The sequence below is a fragment of the Phascolarctos cinereus genome, unplaced genomic scaffold (genome assembly GCF_003287225.1).
Source record: "Phascolarctos cinereus isolate Bilbo 61053 unplaced genomic scaffold, phaCin_HiC Scaffold_9;HRSCAF=440, whole genome shotgun sequence".
NCBI classification, from domain to species: Eukaryota; Metazoa; Chordata; class Mammalia; order Diprotodontia; family Phascolarctidae; genus Phascolarctos; species Phascolarctos cinereus.
In genome coordinates this window covers 207,390,358-207,414,297 of record NW_027556402.1, presented here as the reverse complement: position 1 = coordinate 207,414,297, position 23,940 = coordinate 207,390,358, and the positions used below count along the sequence as shown (strand labels likewise).

General features: G+C 39.4%; 1 protein-coding gene across 1 annotated transcript in view; it reads right to left on the bottom strand.

Annotated features, from left to right (window-relative positions):
• Window positions 1-370: 370 nt before the first annotated feature.
• Window positions 371-23,940, bottom strand: part of HPS5 (HPS5 biogenesis of lysosomal organelles complex 2 subunit 2) — a 43,405-nt gene continuing 19,835 nt past the window's right edge. Inside the window, exons 9-23 of the mRNA XM_021005308.2 lie at window positions 22,856-22,944; window positions 19,368-19,546; window positions 17,884-18,042; window positions 17,065-17,224; window positions 15,823-15,946; window positions 14,654-14,800; window positions 12,084-12,155; window positions 10,828-11,399; window positions 8,934-9,054; window positions 8,101-8,256; window positions 4,846-4,965; window positions 4,147-4,260; window positions 2,494-2,600; window positions 1,580-1,862; window positions 371-1,053 (exon numbers count right to left, since the gene is read on the bottom strand). Of these exons, the coding sequence (XP_020860967.1) occupies window positions 993-1,053; window positions 1,580-1,862; window positions 2,494-2,600; window positions 4,147-4,260; window positions 4,846-4,965; window positions 8,101-8,256; window positions 8,934-9,054; window positions 10,828-11,399; window positions 12,084-12,155; window positions 14,654-14,800; window positions 15,823-15,946; window positions 17,065-17,224; window positions 17,884-18,042; window positions 19,368-19,546; window positions 22,856-22,944 (2,464 nt within the window). The 3' untranslated portion in view covers window positions 371-992. The remainder of the gene's footprint in view (window positions 1,054-1,579; window positions 1,863-2,493; window positions 2,601-4,146; window positions 4,261-4,845; window positions 4,966-8,100; window positions 8,257-8,933; window positions 9,055-10,827; window positions 11,400-12,083; window positions 12,156-14,653; window positions 14,801-15,822; window positions 15,947-17,064; window positions 17,225-17,883; window positions 18,043-19,367; window positions 19,547-22,855; window positions 22,945-23,940) is intronic.

Below are 23,940 nucleotides of genomic sequence, written 5' to 3'. Positions count from 1 at the left end.
TAACTCAGGTTCTTATATCACTTGTCTGTCTACAAAGTGCTTCCCTCTAGCCACTCTGGATGTGAGGTTTTATAATGATCAGTATCCCTATTTTAGAGATATCAAAACAGGAACGAGCAAAACTAAGATTCAAATACACTTTGCCCAAGGTCACCCAGCTAGCTAAGAGTTACAGCCTAGAGAAGAAACAGGGTCTTTTCACTATCTTGTGTGGCTAAGAATCTTAAATTTCCATCTCCATTTATAAATCCTGAAATTATTCTACATAACAGAAGCTTTCTTAAAATTTAGAATCAGTGTAATACACATGCACAAGACTTGCTATTGACAACGAATCATTACACAACTGAAATAATGCAAGGACTCTCAGTGATAGTACCAGCTAGCTTTTATTAAGAGCATTATATTAAAGGGCATAATTGTCTGGAACCATTCAATTTAGGTAAGCGCAGCAATAAAGCATTTTGGATAGAGAAACAGGAGGCTGTATCTGAGTATATATTGTAAGATGTCAAATAAATATTGGAGAATACACAGTGAAATATTTAATCTGATTTTAAAATTCAGTAATTTAATTTAAATACACAATTTGTGTCCTGCATAATTAGTTCTGTCTACTAATCATTATAGTTGAAATATTTCACACAACAGTTGCCTTGTTTAAAAACAGACAGCCTTTGCCCTCATTCTGGTCAGTACAACTCTCTCCTCATGTGACTGGAGAGGCAGCTGGGTAAGCATCTCTCAGGCTTACAGTAACATAGACTCTGTTCTTAGTAAGTCAGTGCAGAACTCCATTTGAGCACGAAGGCAGCCTTCCAAAGTCAGATTTAATTAACACTATGATTTCCACAGCATATGTGAAGGCCATCAGACCATCTTCGTCTTTCATCCAACAAGGGGATATAGGATGGTATATCCAAGGATTCCAAAGGCACTGGTTGGGTTTTTTCCCACAAAACTTCATGACTGTCCTCCCTGGTCCTCTCCTACTAGGCCTGCTGGGACCACAGAAAACGGTCACACTTTTCAAGCATGCTTTGGATCAATGCTCTGCAATACCAAAGAAAAGAAACAATCAAAATTAGTGACCATGGTTCGCTGGCACAGGTAGGCTGCAGAATATTAATGCTGAGTCACCCACAACAAGTGGCATAAAGAAAAGGCCTTGTAGGAGAGGAGGGAGAACAGGAAAACCAGAGTGCTGTACTGATATTAAAAGAATTGAAGACAGGCCTCTAGCAGAGGAGTAAATCTCCAATGGAGAATTGCAGAAAGAAGAAGAAAAGAATTGCACAGAATGAGGTGGCACGGAGGCTCTGAAATCTCTTACGCTGGTAAGATCATGGAACCATCCACATATCTCAGGATATCCCAGCAAACAAATTAGAGTCTCATTTGGGAAGAGAGCTATCCAAAAAACTGCCAAGTCAAGTCAGAACTTCATGCATCCAACCAAATCCAGAAATGCATGTCAGAGTCAGGTGCAAATCAAATGTTAGCAAACAAGGCTGCCTGAAGTGGACAATGAATGAAATATCATTGCCCAAGCCCATCACTAAAGCCTGACAGCTTTTACCTCTGCCTCTTCTCAGCAATCCTCAGGATGTTGCAGGTTCTGGTAAATCTCTCAGACAATCCCAGTGTTGAGCCACACTCCTGCAACAATGCACAGGCCCGATCTGGGCCCATGGCCTTGGCTAACAGGAGAGCCACATTCTCTACAGTGATGAGGGGAGGGCTGGAGGAACCGTCACCACTGACGTTTCTGTCTGGTGTCTCCTGAGGGGCTGATTCATTAGCACTGCTAGATGCAAGATTCAACAGAAGCTTCCATTCGTCCACTGTCTCTGGGATCCAACCTAGACACAACCAACCAACTCTGGTCATGACTATGCCAAGGAAAGGCCTCTCATAAAGCTGGAGCTCAAGTATTTTGCGAATGAACGCTTTAAATGCACTAAACAAATGCACAAAATCAGCTTTAAAAATTTTTATTTCATGACAAAGTAACCATTCTCAGGACCCAAAGAAAAGGTGATCAGTCATTCTCTAAACATGAGAATGAAAAACAGAAGATGGACAATCTACACTGCTCATATCAACTGTTCTAAAAGTACAGCACCCATGCCTAAGCACTGGATTCCAAGAACTAGCACCTTTTTCTGTCTGATAACCCCACCTAGTGGCTTTTGACAGGATATGACCTGAATCACCTGAAAGGCTGGGTTTAGGTAGTCTGGACACTGCTCCACTGCAGGGTTCTATAATTATCTAATTTTCTTTTCTGTTAGTATCTCTCTAATACATACACTTTTTTAAAAAACCCTGTAGACTCACAGGTTACATAAATTAATGCCAGATAGTGATACATATTTGTCAGAAAGTCTGTCCCTCCACCTCATTCCCTAGTAGTTTTCCTCTTCCTTTGAAGAACCACTATGCCCTCTCCAGAGACACTATGTAAATACTGGCAAACTAAGGGTTACTTACTGTTTTCTGCGCCCACAATTCTCATATCATTCATATATACCATATTAGTGAAGGCTTCTTTTCTTCTATCCAGCTCAAAACAAAGAGTAAGATAGCCAGGCCAGAAGCTGAAGTAGAGATGAAAATTCAAGAATGAAATAATGATAATGATTTTACCTAGGTAGTTTTTTTAAAGCCATTTTTAAAGCCATGGACATGTGAAGTGCTTAGCAAAGTGTCTGGCACGTGGTAGGAGATTAAAAAAAGTTTATTGACTGACTGACTGAAGCCAAACACTGATCCCTGGACATTTTGCCAGTCTATTTTCATACAAAGTATCTCTCATAAAGGAGTATGACATTAATGTCTCTGAGACCTATTTCATCACTAACACCAAAGACCAACTCCCCATATAAGTAAACCCTGAGCTGCTGCCTCTCCTTCAATTGCTGTACCCAGAGTCACCAACTCCTGCTGATTCTTCTTTTGAAATATATCTCAGATTTCTTTCCTCTCTGAGCTTACTTAGAATCTTATGACATAATATTTTAACAACTGCAACAATTCTGAAAACTATTTTTACATGTAATTACAAAAAAAATACTATTAAGTGGGGAAAAAATTTTTAAATAACTAAATTTTAAAAATTAAATTTAAAAAAATTAAGTTTTTCTGCCAGGGGCAATTTCCATAATTCCTCTGACCCCATTCTCTGACCATGTAAAAACTGACAATTTATATGGACATGCTTACATATAACAAATTTCTTCCATTATATTATAAACTCCCTGACCAATGCAACCATATATGCTCCTTTCTTTGTAATTTTCTTCAGTTCTATGCATTATGTTCTCTACAGAATAGGAGTGAAATAAATCTAGATGGCCCAACTCATATCTTCCTGATCCCAATTTGGGGTTTTCTTGGCAAAGATACTGAAGCAGTTTGCTATTTTCTTCTCCAGCCAAGGGTCAGCTCATTTTACAGATAAGGAAACTGAGGCAAACAGGGTGAAGTGACTTGCCCAGGGTCACACAGCTAGGGGAGTGTCACAGGCCAGATTTTATCTCATGAAGATGAGTCTTCCTGACTCCAGGCCTGGTGCTCTGTACTCTATGACGCCACCTAGTTGCCCTATGGGATAAATTAGAGATAATTGAGGGAAGGCACTAGTAATAATGAAGCCCAGGAAAGGCTTCCTGAAGGTGAGATTTTAGCTGAGACTTGGAAGGAAGTCAAGGAGAGCAGTGCTAAGCATCAAGGATACAAACACAAAACATCTCTGCTCTCAAGATTCCATGAAGGTTTGAAAAGTACTGCAGCACCATGCTAGCTGATCTCACAAGGCCCCTGTGAAGTAGATAAGGACACTAGGCTAACAGACATCAAATGACCTGCCTGCAGTCACATCAGTGATTATGCACTGAAGGTGGGATGATAACCAAAGAGCTCCCTGACTCCAGACCTGGCTTTGTGTAATGAAATACTATCTTTCAAGTCTCAGGAAGTTTAATCCAAGTTCAGAGTTGAAAGGTCACCAACTGGAATGAATCTACTTGAACGCCTGTTCTGGTGAAATTCTCACTTTCCTGTGTGACTTAACATTCACGTTATCTGTTACATCATAAGGTCATTAGCTATAATGATGCTGTCTTTGGACTCAGACTCACTTACCCATGAGACTTACAAATATCAACCATCTTTTCTTTGATTACAAAACTAGCTGGAAGCTTAATCAGAAGCAGAATCAGGTGTCTGTAACCCCAGGTGAGCAAATGTGAATGGGACCTGTTAAAAGCAAAGAAATACCAATGAATCTGTTAATATCAGGATTTCAAAAGCATAATTTTTTAAAAGCACTCAAAATGGAAACTGCTGTATACTTCCTGGATGATGCCAAATTAAAAATATTCTTAGACCAAGAGGTCTCCAGCACCTCTACTCCCCGCTTTTGCCCCAGCTAAGCTCACTGAAAGGCCACATCGAGGATCCAGAGATGAGAGCAGGCCATGGTACAAAATTTAGAATTTTTATCCACCCACAGTATGGCTTGAGTTAGGAAACATTAGACAATATGACCCCTAGGCTTTCTTCCAGCTGAAACTTTCTATATGGGATTAAAAGAAAGTATAAAAACCTAAGCTGAACATTAATCAGTGAAAGCATATTTGGTCCTAGGTAGGCCTCCCTGGGTAAAGAAGCAACTGAAACCCAGGTATACCAAGTGCTGTAGTGAAGAGCTCCATCGAGTGCACTATCTGAGGGGAGGGAGACAGAAGCTGTCCCTCCCCTGGGACAAGATAAAAGGTGGACAAATGTCATGCTGTCAAAAGCTTCATCTGCACTGGGAGGATGACAGAAACTGTCTCTTACCTAGGATGTCCCTTATCATCCATGGTGCATGTCCTTTCTGGGGTGTCATGGGTCACTGCCAAAAGCAGCCAATCCAATTTTAAAGATTCAGGCTGAAGAAGAGAGTCAAGGAAGCACAATCTACAAGAAATTCACAGCAAATGTTACCATCTGGCAGCTGTCAAAGGAATAACCTAATGTGAATACTTGGTGGAAACTCAAGTGTTGCTTAATCCAAAGTTTCTTTAGACTAAAATGCAAACCATAGCCACATCACTCAACCCTCTCCCTTCCTCAGGACAAAGTGAGATTCCTTGGCAAATGCCTTTCCCTCTATGGGCCTCAATGTCCTCATCCTTTTAAAAGAGAAAATTAACTAGATGATCTTTAGGATTCTTTTCCAGCTCTACATCATGTGATCCTATATTCAGTCTGGTCTTAAAACCAAAAAGGCAAAAATCTACAATTCCTCAACTTTAATTCAGAAGAAAACCTTTACTCTAGGAGCATCTAAATCCCTCTATAGTCTCCCAGAAAAGCAGCTTAGCGCACTGGGCTAAGTAAGGTCATAGAATACAGAAGATAAGGCCTCAGATTCCATAACTGTATCTCATTTCTATGTGATGCTTAGATTCCTCCTCAGATTATCCCATCTCAGATTATACAGCAACAAAATGGAAGGGGCAGCTAGGTGGTGCAGTGAATAGAGCACTGGCCCTGAAGTCAGGAGGACCTGACTTCAAATCTGGCCACAGACCAAACACTTGACACTTACTAGCTGTGTGATCCTGGGCAAGTCACTTAACCCCAATTACCGAAAAAAAAAATTTAAAAAGTCATTTTGGGGCAGGAAGGTGGCGCAGTGGATAGAGCACCGGCCCTGAAGTCAGGAGGACCTGAGTTCAAATCCAGCCTCAGACCAAACACTTGACACTTACTAGCTGTGTGACCCTGGGCAAGTCACTTAACCCCAATTGCCTAAAAAGAAAAAAGAAAAAAAATGGAAAGACTCATGCCAACTGAATAACAGATAACTGAAAATCCATACTCAAAAACTCCCATAGCTCTCCTCCCTCCAATGATACAGATCTCAACCAGTCACGGCTGCCTCTTCTATAGCACCTTTGTCTATCCTCTCAAATAAATTTACAACAGGAGTCCACTCAACATGCCAGAGGTCTTCCTCACTTTCTCCTGACAAGGTAAGGATACAAGTAGAATATGCTTGCTGTCCATCTGTCATCCTTTCCCTTACCACATGACCCCCCTTCCATCCTCCCTTACTATCATATCTTTCTTTGATTGCTTTTTACTCTCATTCTTTAAAGTTCCTCATTGGTTATATGCTGCAGCCTATTCAAACCCCATGAGCCTCTCACTGACCACTGTATAATATTTCATTTCACTTCTTCAGAGACCATAGTATTCCATATCTCATTGCTATACAGCAACAATAGTAAAACATTAGCCTTTAAAAGATGGACCCCTGTTTTTAAGGGGAAGGCTGGGGTGATTAAAGGTGCATTTTAATTTCTCAAAAGCAATCCAAAATCTACTCCTTCTCCTGTTCAACTCTAGACCAAACTCAAAAACTCACTACTCATCTACACTGTCTACTCCAGATACAAACACTGATGAATGAGTTCTAGAGGTTGTGCATCTAAAGAATGCCATACAGACATTCTTCATCCACTTAAGTCTTTTTCATTTAGATGGTATGGCCAAAATCTTTTGAGTGGTCACAAATATACTTCAGAAAACTCTGCAACTTCACAGGGTGGATACAACCAGCATAATGTTATCTGTAAACAGGGCATTTGGAGGACCTCATTTCATAGGAAATCCCTCTATGATAGATCCCTTCCACCACAGTGACACATACTTTTGGTGAGCATACTAACTACCTCCCTGTGTTTATGCCTCAAGTGATATTTATGATCAGAGGCTCACTGAACAGGATTGTTTGTATTGTTTTATATTTCGAGGAACACAGAATGATTTTAATAAGGGGAAACATCAAAAGAGAACCTTTAAGGAAGTGCTTTACTCTACCAAATAAAATGCTGTTAAAAAATAATAAGCACGGTATACAAATACAACAATATAAATGGAAAGAATATCCACAAAACTGAATGTTGCAAAATTAGGAAGAACAAGTTTGTTCCAAAAAAAGAAGAGATATGATAAGACACTTTTCTTGCTCATTTGTAGAAGGATGAGTCCACAGGTATGAAATACTGCATACAAATTTGTGTTTTTTCAATGTGTTGATCGGTTTTATTGAATTTTTTTCTCCCCTTACTCTTTTTTTTTTTTTGCTTTTTGGTGAGGCAATTGGGCTGAGGCAACAGGGTCACACAGCTAGTAAGTTCTTACTCCTTCTATCAAAAAAAATTCTTTGTTGTCAGGAACAGCTGTCGGTGAGGAAAGGAGGGGATAGAGAAAGAAATTTAGGTGATATAAAAACAGAAGATATTAATAAAAATCAATTTTAAAAATAGTAAGCAAAGTAGAATCATGTATTCTCTATATATGAATTCTCTAAAGGATATACACTGAAAAGACACATAAATTAATCAGCTCAAGAAACAGAATTAACATCCACATCCTTTCCCTTTTTAGGATATCATTGGCTCTGTCCTACTGCCTATGCATGGAACCTAAAAATCCAATACTTATTAAGTGCCTACTGTCCATGCATGGGGTCTATAAATCCAACAAGCATTTATCAAGTGCCTATTATATGCAAGGTACTGTTGAGAAGAAAGGGACTGATCTCCATGACGGATTGGCCTGGACCACTATGTGATAAGGAGCAAGGCTTTGTCTAGGGGAGATGAAGGCACCAGGTGTGTCAATGCGGAGCCACAGCCTAATCACTCTCCTCAGGAACATGGGAGAACTAGATTAGTCCCTTTGGTCAACAGACTCTGATCACCAAGCAACAACAATCACCTAAAAAGCAGACAGGACAGGACTGGAGTGCAGGATTTATTAAAATAGCTCTACAGCCTTCAGTACTAGGCTACATTTGGGCTCCTAGCTGCCTAAGTGGGACTTAGAAGCTGTCAGTATCTAAACCTCTCTATTTAGTTAGATGCAGAAGATAAGACTTTAAAAGACAGCTTGCACTTTTGCTACCACAAGTTTAAGTTGGGACTAATACATCTCAGCTCACAGACCAAGATTAAATTCAGTCAAGTGCCCAAGTTTCTTCCTCAGTCCTGCTGTAGTCATAAAGGAATAATTTAAATAGTTTCTCCATCTGTCACTCACCTCTGATCTTCAGGCTTTGATTTCACAAGACTGTCCAAATAGACTAAAAAGTGGGCTGGATGATTCCGGCAAAGCTGCATGACATCTGACGGCATAATGGATGGGAAGAACTTGACCAAGCACCTAAGGGCTTTTCCCCCAAACTTTTCATAAAGCCTACAAAGAATCACAGACTCTCAGAGATGTTAAAGACCCCAGAGGTCATCTAACTAATCCAAAGAGCATGAATGCCCTCTACCTCCTGGATCAGTGGTGATTAAACCTTCACTTGAATACCTCCAGTACTTCCCAAAACAGCCCATTTCATTTTCTGACAGGTCTATTCTAAGTTCCTCTTTATTACTGAGCTGGAATATATCTAACTTGTACTGGTCCTAGTTCTGTTCTCTAGGGACAAGAAGAACAAATTTCATGTTTGGGTGGTTTAATGTACAAAACAAACAGAAAAACCCATTCCTGTTCTCATTTCAATACCCCAACTCTCCATGTCAACACTAGGTACAACACTTGTGTCCTCCATATATCATCCCTTGGCCATCTGAATTCTTATTCCAACACGAGCCCCTGCCTTGAAAACAAGCTAGCCCTTTAATTTACATCTAGACAAGAGCCAGATCCATCTTCTCTGAAGTACAAAAGCAAAGGGGCCACAATTTTAGTTTAGTGCCAGAACTACTATACTACATAAAAGGTGTTTTGAGTGAAAGAATATTACCAACTAGTGATTTAAAAATTTTCAACTATATAACCACATAGAAGTTCAGCACCTAAAGAGATCCTTAAAAAATGCATGTACTGTAGCATCCCAGAAAAAACCATGAAAGACAACCTACCTAATGACATGGGCCATAAACAGAGGGCTGTCTGAATGGGCCAAGTCATCTAAGAACTTTAACACTGTCAACATATCTCCATCTTCCATCTCTAGAGGCACAGGACTGGAACATGCCATTTCTGAAAAACAAAATAGTCTTCTTGTCTTCCCTCATTTAGTAGTATGCACTAGTAATGCATTCATACAACAAACACTAAGTTCCTGTTATATATATATATATATATATATATATCCTTGTGCTAGGCACTGTGTGAAGGATCAAAAATCACATGGTCCCTGTTCTCAAAGAATTTACAACCTAGTTGAGAAGAAAAGGCATGCACGTGGAAAATTTTTTAAATCCAAGAGACTGTGCAAGATAAAATTATAAGGGAATATGACATTTTTAAACAAATCTACCAAACTAAATTCCCTAAGGAACACTGCCCCCTACCAAGCAGCTCCCTCAGGAAGCCAGACTCTCATTCCAAGGAGGGCTGACAGTGCTGAAAGTATCTTGGGAATTGTCATTGGAGATCAGTGTTTGATTAATTTTACTGCTGGCCATTCTTCCTCCTCTGAGAGATTTTATTTTGAAACAATTAAGTCATTTGGCAAGGAGAAGGAATAGGAAGAAAGGAGGTGATCAAACTGGATGATACCATTTTAGATGAAAAACAAACCAACTATATAGCTGGGAAAATAGCTTTTAAAAGTTCCAAAATGTTTGGAATAACAGCAGGATTGTCCTAAGTATAAAGTCCTAATGTTAACATAGAACACAGATTACTCAGTAATGACAAAGATATTAACATATGGCAATATAATTCCTGTACAAAATCAGAATTATATCTTATGTTATAGCTTATATTTGTATAACACTTCATGTTTCATAAAGTGCTTAATATACATTCTCTTTGGTAATCATGACAACTCTGTACAAACAGTATCACCATCCCCATTTTACAGAAAAGATCACATAGCAAGTAAACCTCATCTGCCACTCCTTAAAATACACCTCAGCTACTTTTAAACAGAAGTTGAAAGCTTCTTTAAAAAAAAAAAACACTCAATTAAAATGCACTATTGGCAGAGCTGTGCTGTGGTCCAGCCATTCTGAAAAGCAATTTGGAACCATGCCCCAAAAGCTATTAAACTGGGCATAGCTTTTGACCCAGCAATACCACTATTAGGTCCATACCCAAAGAGATTAAAGAGGAAAAAGACCCACATGCTCAAAAATATTTATAGCAGCTGTTTGTGGTGACAAAAGAATTAGAAACTGAGGGGGTGTGCATCACCTAGAGAATGATTAAAGAAGTTACAGTATATGAACACAATGGAATACTACTGTGCTATAAAAAAGGATGAAAGTGATGGATTTAGACCAACCTGGGAAGATCTGTATGAACTCATGTAAGGCTAAGCAGAACCAGGAAAACAATTTACACAATAACATCAATACTACAAAGACAATCAACTTCGAAAAACTTAAATAATCACAATGACCAATCATGATTCCAGAGTACTCATAATGAAACAGGTTAGCTACTTCCTAAAAAAGGTAATGGATTCAGAGTACAGATTGACTTTTTTTTTTTTGGACACGGCCAATGCACAAATTTATTTTGCTTGACTATACATGTTTATAACAGTTTTACTGTTCCTCTTTTCTCAGTGGTAGGGGAGAGAGGGAAGAGGAGGAAAATGTTCAACTAAAAATAAGATAAATAAAAATTTAAGAATTTTTTTTTAAAAACTAAATTAAGCATAAAAGGAAGGCTGTAGGCTAGGTTAAGAAGTCCTACACACTTCTCTCTCAATTATTTTTTAAAATCCTGCAATCCAAAATGTTATATATCCCTTTCCTTCAATCTTTCACTCTCCAAAGTGAAAAAAGAAAAAAATATTACCTTTCAGCCCTTCAACATAAGTATCCCAAACCCTGGGACTGTCAGAGTATCTAATCTTGACACACTGCTTTACTCTTTCCAAGTCCAACAGAAAAAAGTACTTCTTTATAAACTGACAAGCAGGAATCCCTGGAATGGTCCGCTGTAAATCTTGATCCATGTTTATACCTGTGACATTAGAACTAAATACATTTAACTCCAGACACAGAGTTGTCAGTTCAGCCAGGTTCTTCTGAAGACTGTTTTCTATGGAATACGGTGCATGTATTCGAAAAAGGTCATCTGACGTTTCCCTCAGATAGTTTACTGGTTCATTTGCTATTTTGCCTACAGAATTTTCACCATCTGAACAACTATTTTGTTCTTGTCCAATATTTGCTTCTAAAATTTCTTTTTTAGATTCATCAAGCAAAGGCATATCCTGGTCTGTCTTTGCATGTGAGTTGACAGCCTCTGAAATGCTGGAAAGATCCTCCACTGCAAATGCTTTTTCTAAGTGTAAAAGCCACTCCTGTAGAACCAGTCTCAGAGACGTAGGCTGAAATAGAACCTGAGGATCCTGAAGCTTCAATCTGCAATAAGAAGGAAGAATGCCCAAAAAAACCCAAAAGTGAATGTAAAAAAATTACAAAGACCAAGCAGTATTCAAATGAAGAGGTATGAGAGGATACTCCCAACCAATTCCTCTGTGGAGGTGAAAGGTCCACAGATGTTACATTAATATGTACATTGCACATTTTCCAACTTTTTCAACTTATTGATTAATTGTGCTGATTTATTTTCCCTCTTTTTTTTTCTTTTTTTGGGATTCTAAAAAAATACTATTTGTTATATGGTATGGCTCTAGGAAAGTATACTGTGGGAAGGATTACTATGATGATGCTAAAAAAACTTATCAATAAAACTTATCAATAAAAATTTATTTTTAAAAAATTATTTTCAAAAAATTTTCAGAAGAGTTCAAAAAAATTTAAAAGCAAAATAATCAGTAACTACATAATTACCCCCCTAATAAATAAGCACTACTATTAATTTTCAATTCTTGACTATTTTCCCAGCAAGAAGATGCCCAATCATTCCAACAGAATATTCATTTAAAAGCATGATAGGGGGCTGTGTCGCTCCACTGCCCATTAGGTAATGTTATCTGAGATCCTCAGTGCAGCTGCTGCTGCTGGTCTCACAAAGTCTCTTCTAGTGGCTATAATTTTTTATTTACAACTCAGTTCAGTGAAGTTATTAAAGTCTTTTCTTACACTGTCTCAGTAGTCGCTGCATTGAGTTCTTGTAACTTATCTTCTTCTGAAGACTGACTTTTCACATCTCTCCTGAAAAGAAATATAAAAAATAAGCATGATGCCCACAGAAAAAGGTAGGAGCTGGTTTGCGGTACCTGATGACAGTGCCGAAGTACTGTCTATGGGAATAAAAAGCTTATATACCTCTCCCAATCCTTCACAGGTAATACCTGCACAGATTCACTGAGCTCCATAGAGGGAAGCTACCAAGCTGCCCTCTCAGGATTTTTTATAAAGCTTCACCCAGTGCCTAGATCAGGACCCTATTCCAATCTCACAGTCAAGGAATAGTGAACACCAAGCCAAACAGAATCAGAGCTCTGAGGACAGCATTCTCTCTACAACATCATGCTGCCTCCTGAGCCGTGTAAATGGTGTGTCAGGGACCAAATGAATGCTGTCAGGTCAGGACTCTCTAGCAGCTCCCTCTGCTTGAGGAAAGAAAGTTCCAGACATGCTGCCTTGACCCTCCCCAAGCAGAATCCCTGCACAGTCAGCTGTAGTGGACAGTCAACCCACTACAGATTCACAGTCCCTCTGGTCTTTTTCCTATCAAGCTGCCTGTGAATTACAACCAAGCACAGGGCCCCATTTGAATGGGTATTTTACTAAGAGTTCTTTCAGAAGTCATCAACCAGAAGGTAAGGGGCCAACATAAAAATTAATATTCAAACACTTTTCACAGCAAGCAAAATGAGAACAAAGGAAGAGGGAACCAGAATATGCTCTCCAGCCAATCACGAGAGAAGAAAGAGCCTCTTACAGGCAGGTATTTCATGGTCCTAGAAGTATTTTCCAGCTATCTTTACTTTCACTCCTACTGGTTTGACCCTCATTTGTATCTCCAGGCTTAGCATAGTCGCTGGCACATAATGAGTGTCTAATAAATGCTTGCTGACCTGACTCCCCTTGTTTAACACATTCATATTAATTCATATTTATTTAGCACTTTCAGGTTAACAATGAACTTTCCTCACAATAATACACTGAGGCAGAAGAGCGTATTACTACCTCCACTTTAGAGAGGAGAACGCTGAACATTTAAATCATTTAGTGCCATGCCTAAAAGGACACAGCTGGAAGCTCTGGATAAGAAGTATGTAGGAAAAGTCAATACACTGATTCGGGGGTAAGTGATTTGCCCAGTGTCACATGGCTAGTAAGTAAGTATCAAATGTATGGTCTGAGGCCAGATACGAACTCAGGTCCTCCTGACTCCAGGCCCAGTGCTCTATCCACTGCACCACATAGCTGCCCCTAGGGATGGAGCTTTAAACAGTTTCTGAGAACAGAAAACAACTTCAGCCTTTCACAAGCTCACAGTGCCCATCTCCCTGTATGGCAAGGAGAGGACACTAGGGGCCTACACATGGGAAGCACACATGATTCTTGCTGCCAAGCTCATCTGTAACACCATTGTATCTCACCAGGAAGGATGAAAAACACCATTTGTTCAGAAACTAAAAGAACAGTGGGATAGCACAGCTGTAAAGAGTACATCTCAGTTCAGACTCAGCCTCTTCTGCTTACCTGCTGTGAAATGTTTCCTCATCTGCTAACTGAAGGGTTGGATTCCAATACGACCAGGGTCTCTTCCACATCTAAATTTGTGATCACATGACCCGTATGACCCTGACCATGTGATCCAGCCTCCCTAGTTCAAGCCCTCCAAAACCTGGCCCTCTCCTACCTTTCCAGTCTTCTTACTCCTTGCCAGTACTCTATCAGTGACACTGACCTTCCAACTCTCCTCACACTAGACACTCCATCTCCCACCTCTGGGCATTTTTCACTTCTTGTCCTCCATCCCTGGAATGCTCTTCCCTCTCACCTCTGTCTCCCAGCTTCCTAGGCTTCCTTCAGGTCCCAGCTAACATCCCACCTTCTGCAATAAGACTTTTCTGATGGCCTGTAATGCTAACACCTTCCATCTGTTGATTATTTCCTGATTTTGCTTGTCTGAACGTAGTTGTTTGCATGCTTTCTCCCCCTTTAGATTGTGCTTGGCTTAGCACAGTGCCTAACACATGGTAGACACTTAATAAAGACTTGTTCACTGACAGCTCCAAAATAAGGAAGCTGGACCAGATGGCCTTCCAGCTCCCTAGCCATGTCAAGAATGACTGATAAATTTCCCAGCCCATCAAATTGACCGATTAAAGGGTGTTGCAAAAAAGGTAGCTGGCCACGATGAAACACCAGGCAGCATTTATGTACCACTAATTCTAGCAATACTGTAGACCAGCAAGTAAAATCCCACATGAACCTCACAGCACCATGAGGTAAGTTCTACAGAAAATACTTTATAGAGAAGGAAACTGAGGCTCAGAGAGATTAGATGACTTTCCCATAGTCACACAGTTACGAAGTATCAGAGACAGGCCTGGAACCCTCTTCCTTCTGAACAAAAGTTCAGCCCTCTCTCTGTCAACGAGGGCACACCCAGCTCTGCTACTGTAAAGCCTTATTCCATTTTAGCAAGCCAGTTTTGCATTCTCACATATAGGCTAAATATAGTTAAGACTTACTCATTTTCATCTTCCTGGGGACAGGTCATTATGTTAGCATCCTCCTCATGAGGCTGCTCACCTCTGGGTTCAGTTCTCATTTTCAAATCAGGACTTGAATGAAGTGTGCCAATCTTTTCAGTAGTTTTCCGCACAAAACTAGAAACACTGGAAGTCAAATGTCAAAGAGTTCACGTGAAATAATTTCTATGATCAGAAGAATAAAAGATTCTAAAGTCGAGGCTTATACCACAGCAACTTCTATAACTGGGGTTGGACTTTCCTTATAAAGAAAAAAAATGTGCTCAGTATAACTTCCCCATCAACCACATACTTCATCTCTGACCCATGTAAGATCCATGTTCTGATGTTTTACTTCCTTTCTTAATAGACTGTAAGGTCCATGAGGGCTGAACCATGTTTCAGTCATCTCTTCACCTCTCCCAGCGCCATACACGTAGTAGGTATTTAACAGATGTCTGGTGAATGGAACTGAATTTATTAAAAGATGCAGAGAAAACATTGTTGTGGATGATGGTTAAAAAAAATTATTTTATTCCACATGTGCTTCAATATTTGTTTCAATTAAAGTGAGCTATGCGGCCACCTGCCCCCTTCAAGACAGATCAGAATACAGAATTACTTCAACAGACTTTCAATGGTTATTTAGGCAACCACTACTACAGCCATCACAATGATCAAAATTTATATCTAGTTAGATCTAGATAGTCATTTAAGAAATAGAACAAAGGCTTCTATTAAGACAACTTGTGAATGCCTTTCCACAATTTGTTTTCCAAAGCCCAAATACAAATACTGACCTATAGTTTAGCAAGAAGTAAGAATCAGGATTAATTTCTCAATTTTGAACTCAATTTAAGGCAAGATCGATCAAGAAAAGGTCAGAAATAGATTGAGAATTGTTCTTTCCTACTACTAAATCCAATGAAAGCTGATACTTGTCTGCAAGAGGAAGAAAGGGCCATACATATGCATCCTATATCTGCGACAAACCACATATTCATCTGCTCATATACTTCCTCAAGACTACGTAAAGGTAGCATCTTCCTGGCTAAGAAAGGAAGAGCTTTAAACTTTCTCCATTTAATGATTTTTTTTCTATACCTATTGAAATGTCAATGTGACGACTGAGGGTAAATTTTTTTAAAAAGGATTGAGGAACAATATACCTTTCCTTGACAGCCTGAAGAGAGGCGAGAGGAGATGAAGAACGAAATGATAATGGAATGCCAAATGGAAGAAAAGCTTCATTCCGATCTGACTCATCTGTCACTGAAGCATGAGACACAGTGTCTGACAAACAGAATTGGGGGAGGAAGGAGCAGTGTGAAAAACAAAATTTGATCACACTAGGCCTTCCCATCTTTAATACAAAAAGTTTGAAATGAATGACCAAAGGAAGTAAAAACAAAAATCCAAATAGGAAAAGACAGAACACAGGTTTGTGGAATGGACCCAGACCGCCACCCACAAAAAGGTGAGGTAATGAGTACTGAGAGATGGCCCTTATCTTCCTAACAATTCAGGGTCTTCCTCTTCACCATCTAGTTGCCCTCTGTGATGAAGTAATCAAGGGCAATCGTGTCATCTCTCCCTACTCAACAGTAGAGTCGTAAAGGGCAGAGACTGTGAGGGACCTGAATTCTTTATCTACCTAGCACATGGCACAGCCAGCTGCTCACACAGAAAACACTTTGAAAACCCAGATGAACTGTACCCTCCATTACCATAAGTCCAAAAAGGACTAGAATCTCAATTAAACTCTCTCTCAGTAGATCATTTGACATTAAAATATTTGCACACAACATAGTAAAGGAAACAACCCCCACAGTGATTATTTTTCAGTCCTGGAAGAGTATTATGGTTCATGAGGAAAAAACCCCAAGGCCACTATCTTTGTACTCCTATATTTTCCCAGCATCTGGATGGGTCAGAATTAGGGGGTTTGGCTTAGCAACAGCAAATTTTAGCCTAAAGGTAACAAAGAGAATCTACTTACATATTAAAACCTCTCTTCCTAAAACCGTAAGGGCTTAGCTGCTATCTGTCAACCACAACAATAATGAACACACAGTGGAAGACTATGGGATGCAGAATGATGCACATACTATCAGACATGGGCACTGTGTAATTTGGTTTTGTTTAAATGTTTCTTTCCTGGACAAGGGAAAGTCTTGGGATGGATAGAAACAATATATCTAGAAATGATACTTTTAAAAAAAAAAAACAAAGGCATCATCCATAAAACTTCAAAAAGAAAATCCAGTCAATAGAGTGAACAGAACACAAATAAAATTTTTAAAAAACAAACCCATGGTGGGAAATCATGGGTACTGGGCTAGTATAGACAGACACCAGAATTCCTAAGCACTTCCATCAATAGGAAGCCCCACTGCCTTGGGAGCCATTACCCTGGTCTGGGCGGTCTTCTTCATGCTGTACAGTGAATTCCTTAAGTCTCTCATCTTCTGAAAGTGTTTGGCTATGAAGGGAAGAAGAGTCTTCATCTGACTGGCTGCCTCTTCGACTAATGACACGATAAATGCCAGAGTCTAAGATACTGAAACTTTCCTAAAAATAAAACAATTACATAAAACCAAATCACCCTTGGCTTAGTCACATGTTTGGGGTTTTTTTTTTGTTTTGAAAGGCTTAAAATGGAAGAAGACCTCCACTTCCAGCATTTAACATCAGTGACCTTTGGGTTTATTTCCTCTGTGTCCAGTATAAGCCACAGCTGAAGCAGCAAACTAGTGAAGAAAGGTTAGGATTTCCATTTCATTTCCAGCTACTGCGAAAGCTACTTTGAACCTCTAATGGAATCACTTAACCCCACTTAATCTGGTTTTTCTGTAAGTAAAATGGACAAATATTCCTTATTCCCAAAAAGGCCTGGTAGTAAGAGTGCACATGAAATGAGATAATGTCCTTAAAGAATTTAGCTGAACTGAAAATAACTGGGATCAACTGAACTGATGGCTTAAGTTCACTGGAAGAACTAAATAGCCTGAAAGGAAACAAAAAAGCAGATGTATTTGAGAATGGAAACCAACTAACTCAGTACAGAAACACAAATGACAATCTCATTTAGCTGGCCTTCAGCCACAACAAGTGTCTGAAGAAAGCTATCATGTGGAAAGAAAGAAGGACGTCCTAGGAACTGTGCTCAACCCAATGTGGACAAATCATACTCTACAGTCAATAAGTTTATGAGCGCTAAGCACACCTACATGTGAGGAAATGGAGCTTCTCCTACTGCTGCAGGCAGAATCTAAAGGTTCCAATTTTGAAATCAATTCTTCCAGTTGAGCAATTAGATCACTGTGGGTTGTGATATCCAGTTGTGATTTCAAGTGCTCTAACTTGTCAACAGGTAAAGTTTTTCTTGCCTAAGAAAAGAAAACACCCATTAATGCCCTTGCTAAGCCGCTACAGCAGGCTGGTTGGGTACCCCTGTGTTTAGTGTAGGATGCATAAGAATAACACAACATCTTCTAATAATGCCCAACAAAGAAAAAAACAACTATGAACACACTTAAGATAACTATCTTAGGAATCAATGATTTAATTAGTTATAATAGATGTGAAAATTATCATCTCCACTTTTAAATCATTTCTAATAAAAGAAAGGAAGGCCTAAAAGATAAGTCTGAATTGAACTTTGACCAAATTTTGCTTTTAAACAAAACTTAAAGAGCTATTCCAGTCATCAACAGATATGGTCCTGTTATAGAGATCATGAGAACAGCCTACTAATTGGTCTCCCTGCCACATTGTCTCTCCCCACATGACACGCCATCCTCCACAATGCTGCCAAAGTGATTTTCTTTCAGCACAGAAACAATGATGTTACTCCTCAGCTCAACAAACTCCAGTGGCTCCCTCTTGCCCCTAAGATAATGTACGTATTCCTCTCTTTAGCTCTTAAAGCCCTTCATAATCTGATCCCAACATCTCTCATATATCTCTCCACTCACTCAGCCTTACCACTAGGGCAAGTTCTCACACCTGGACTATTACAAGAGCTTTCTAATTTGTCTCCCTTTCTCATGTCTCTCCTCACTCCAACCCATGATACACAATGCTGCCAAATTGATTTTCCTACAGCACAGGGTTGAGATTGTCACACACCCCCACCCAATAATCTGCAGTGGCTCCCTATTACCTCCACAATCAAACGTAAAATGATTTGGCCTCTAAAGCCTTTCATAACCTGGCCCCCTCCCACCTCTCCTGTCTTCTTACCTTCTATTTCTGCTTATTACTGTTGCTTGCACACACCATCCCATCTCCTGGCTCTCTCTCCTCACTGTCTCCTTCTGGCTTCCCCAGTTTCCTTCCAAGATCAGATCAGGGCCTTCCAGATCTGCTCTCCCCTATGTCCCTCCTTAGTGCCTTTCCTCTAAGATGATTCTCCCTCTGCTCTCTCTATACTTTATATGCACATAGCTGTTTCCATGTTGTCTCTCCCAGCAGGATGTGAGCTCCCTGAATGGAGGGACCTCACTTTTGCCTTTCTTTTTGATCTCTAGCACTTAGCTCAGTGTGTGGCACTACCAATTTGCTATCAGTAAATTTTTGTTAACTGACAATACTGCGCGCTTCAATCATCAGGACACAGGCATGTGTAGAAAGGGCTAAGAGTAAATATTTAGTAGACAACCTATAAGGCTAGAATAGTGACAATTTATTGATTATTGATTCTCTAACTCACTCGGCCAAGGACGATGGAGTTTTGGAACAGAAGGCAAGTATGGGCAGCCAAAGCCCACAGGCTTCTCCTAAGCAGGCGATCCACACAGCGCTCCACAGACAATAGTGACAAATGTGAGACTTTTCCATTCATGTGGAGACAGAACAGCTCGTTCCTGCAAACAGCCACATCCTGAATATCTTTGAAAAAAAAAAAAAGACTTCATCATTCATGTTATCTTGTCACTCCAGGCAAAGTTTAAACAATGTATTTCAGGATAAACTAAAGGGACCAAGGTTTCTTTGTAAAATACACTGAGAAATCCACCCCCAATAAAATGATGGGGGAAGAAGGTCAAAGGATGGTTTAACTGACCTGATATAAAAAGTAATATTATTTGGGGAAGGGAGGAGACACTAATTCTAGAGCCAGAGGAGCCAAGTTCAAATCTCACCTCTGACATTTACTATCTGTCCGATATTGGGAAAATCACATAACCTCCCCTGGGGCTCAGTTTTCTCACCTATAAAATAAAGAAGCTAGACTAGAAGCCAAGAAGCTAGGTGCCTGAACTCAAGTTCAAATCCTGCTTTAGACTAACTTGGCTGTGTGACCCTGGACAAGTTACTTATCCTCTGTCTGCCTCTGTTTCCTCAACTGTAAAATGAGGATAAATAGCACCTTGGGTAGCTCCAAAGGTTATTGTGAAGATCACATGAGACAACATTTGTCAAGTGCTTAACAGTGCCTGGCAAATAGTAAGTGCTTAATAAATGCTTGTTCCAAGTCATTCCCCAATTCACAAATAGTCAAAAGGATATGAACAGGCAGTTTTCAGAGGAAGAAATTAAAGCTATCTATGGTCATATGAGAAAATGCTCTAAATCACTATTGATTAGAGAAACGTAAATCAAAATGACTCTAAGGTACCACATCACACCTATCTGATTGGTTAACATGACAAAACAGTAAAATGGTAAATGCTGGAGAAGATGTGGGAAAATTGGAACACTAATGCATTGCTGGAGTTGTGAAAATGATCCAACTATTTTGGAGAGCAATTTGGAACTATGGCCAAAGGGCTATAAAATTGTACATGCCCTGTGACCCAGCAATAGCACTTCTATGGCTGTATCCCAAAGAGATCACAAAAATAGGAAAAGGACTCACATGTACAAAAATATTTATAAATGTTCTTTTTGTGGTGGCCAAGAATTGGAATTGAAGGGCTGCCCATCAACTGTGGAATGGCTGAACAAGCTGCGGTACATAAATGTAACGGAATATTATCATATGTAAGAAATGATGAGCAGGCGGACTTCAGAAAAACCTGGAAAGACTTATATGAACTGATGCTGAGTGAAGTGAGCAGAACCAGAAGAACACTACACGGTAACAGTGATATCTGGTGATGATCAACTGTGAATGATTTAGCTCTTCTCAGCAATGCAAGACTCACGATGGAAAAAGCTATCCACATCCAGAGAAGGAACTATAGAATCTGAATGCAGATGGAAGCATACTACTTGCTCTCCTTTTCCTTTGTTGCTTTGCTTTGATTCTTCTTTCTTCTTTTAGTTCCTCCCGTTGGTTCTAATTCTTCTTTATACCATGACTAATGTGAAAATATCCTTAATGTGAATGTATAAGTAGAGCCTATATCAGATTGCACACCATCTTGGGAAGCAGGGAGGAAGAGAGGGGGAGAAAATCTGAAACTCAAATTCTTATGGAAGTGAATGCTGAAAACTAAAAATTAATAAACTGTTCAATAAGAAATAAATAAATTCTCGTTCCCTTCTTTCATTCCTTCCTTACAACTTAAGATCTATGACCCTATGTTCTTTATTGTGATAGTTATTATGCAATCAGACAAAAGATTAAAGCAGAATTATAAGTGAACATCATCATTTGTATGCTTCCTTACTTCAGTGTCAAGTAAATTACATGGGACTGTAAATGAAAAGTAATGAGAAACCTTTTATCTCTGTAGAATTCATTCATTTAGAAGAAGGGAGTTTATGTCAGAATCCAGATTGTAAAAGTTTGGGGGAAGGTGATGTTTAACTACTGCATGCAAATCAATTACAGCAAATTCCTACAACTAAATGCCTCATAGGAGAGGGGAGTCTGGAGGGGCTTGAAAACTGCCTGACAGAGAGAACTTTGAGGGGAGCATTATTCCTGGGATTACTGTTGACTTCTCTTGTTTCTTTTCCATAAGGCAGGAAGAAATTAGGGAATTAGGAAGTAACACAAGCAAGGACCCTCTTAATGATCAGGAATGCTAACCCTACTCATTCACTAATAGCAAAAGCAAACTCAACAAGCCGGCTGTGACATGTGAAAGGGAGCCACTGCCTGACCCCCAAGCTTCCCTGAAACCTAAACTGGAACTCAGAAGGGGTTTTAATTAAAGGTATAAAGATTGAGGAAGGGTCAAAGTGAGTTAATTACATTCAAAACTAACAGGAAAACAATTTAAGATTGAAGGTTGATTAAGGACAGTTAAGGATTACTAAGAAATGTGTCAAGAAACAATTTACTAAGTATCAGCCTTATGTCAAAAAAGGACATTGCAGAAGTTCTTTCTACAGACCATATGCAGGAAAAGACTATATGAGTGAATGAATATAATACATTAATAACTATATGGAACTTCAAAGAACAAATGCTATTATTCTTTCTACCTCTGAAGGGCTAAGGGCCAGGGTAAGAGCAGGTCATCCTTACTAGAGCCCTGCTGAAGCAGCAGGGTCTCTGAGAAAGAGACAGGAGGGAGGCATCAGGTGCCAGGACAGTCAAACACTCCCACCACCCTGAACACCATCTCCCCTCAGACCTGGATGGAGACAGCCCAGGACTTTGAGCCTAGAGCCTTGCATCCATGCTTCCAGACCAGTGTCCTCAGCTTTATGCTGGGCCACAACCCCTATTGGAGATGCAGCCTGGCAGCGGCTCCCAGAGAGGCTGCAACCACAGCTACTCAAGGCCCAAAAAAGAAAGTTCTTGTCATCAAAGTCCTTGGCACTGACAAATGGTATAGCATCACAGAAACTGATGGTGATTTTATCAGTGGAAATGACACAAAAGAAGAGGCATGAGCATCTGTTCCACAGCTGCCCACTAAAGACCAGGGGATCTTCCCATCCACCTTGCAGCTGAAACCTTTCATCTAGCTGTGTTGTCTCCCACATTAGAATGTGAGCTCCTACAAGGCAGGGACCATGGTGTTCTATTTGTAGTCGTAAAGCTTAGCAAAGTAATTTGCACATAACGTGTTTAATAAGTGATTTTTCATTCATTCAAGAAAAATCTATTTATGGTAATAAACCTTTCACACGAATAAAAGATTACTAAGCCCCTGAAGAGAAGGCAGGAACCAAATCTTATTTCTTTTTGGATTTCTCCCATTGCCAAACACAGGCTTCTATATGAAGATGATTTTAAAAATGTGTTATTGAATGAACAATTTTAAAAGTACATAATGGCACAAAAGTAATGGTTACCTTTGACTTCACTCCAAAGAAGAACTTGAACATTCTGGGGAATAAAAATATAAATGCCTCTTTCATTCCAAGTCAAGACATAGTGCTCACTGCAAGAAAAAACAGGCATCAAAGGAGCTAAAGGCTTTGTGCATGTGTACATCCTGTTTCCAGGACATTAGGATACACAGGTCTACCCTAAAATCCCCAAGAATTCAGCCTCTCATATGAGAAAGCAAGGCAAATCTGCGAGTGCAGCAGACAATTGGTGATCCAGCTCAAAACTACCACACCTACTAAAACTAGTGATTCACTGAAATTTAGCCAAATGCAATGGAAATTCTAAATTATAAAGAAAAAGATGTCAACCCAAGAAATCTTTTTGAAAAGAAAAAACTGTCTTTTAGAAAAGCCTCAGGGAATAGAAGTCTAAACAGACAATTCCAATTCATACAATTAAAAGGTTTTTGCATGAACAAAATCAACGCACCTAGACTAAAAAGAAGTTTTCAGTAGGGGAAAACATATCTATGCATTCAAATATCTCTCTTGTAAGTCTGCTCTCCAGGATATACAAGAAAGGCCAAGAACCATTCTCTAATAAATGCATTGCCAAAGGATATTCAGTTTTCAAAAGAAGAAATGCAACAACCTTACGAAAAAACATTCCAAATCACCAATAAATGCAAATTAAAACAACTGAGAATTTTCAACTCATATCCATCTCACTGACAAAAATGAGACAGAATGATAACAGGATATGTTGGAGAAGCCATGGGCATACCAACAATTAATATACTGTTGGCACAGCTAGAAAATGGTCCAACCACTCTGGAAAATAATTTGGAATTATGTGAAAAAAGTTGCTAACCTGTTAATATCCTTTAAGCCAGTAACTCCCTCTCCTGGGCATTTACTTCAAGGAGATCAAAGACACAAAAAATGGTCTTACAGACACCAAAATATTTATAGAAGTACTTTTTGTGGTAAAGGAAAAAAAACTGGAAATGAAGTGGATGCCCAGCAACTGGGAGATAATTAAACAAATTATAGTATATAAATAGAATGGATGTTAAAGCATAATAAGAAATCATGAATATGAAAAA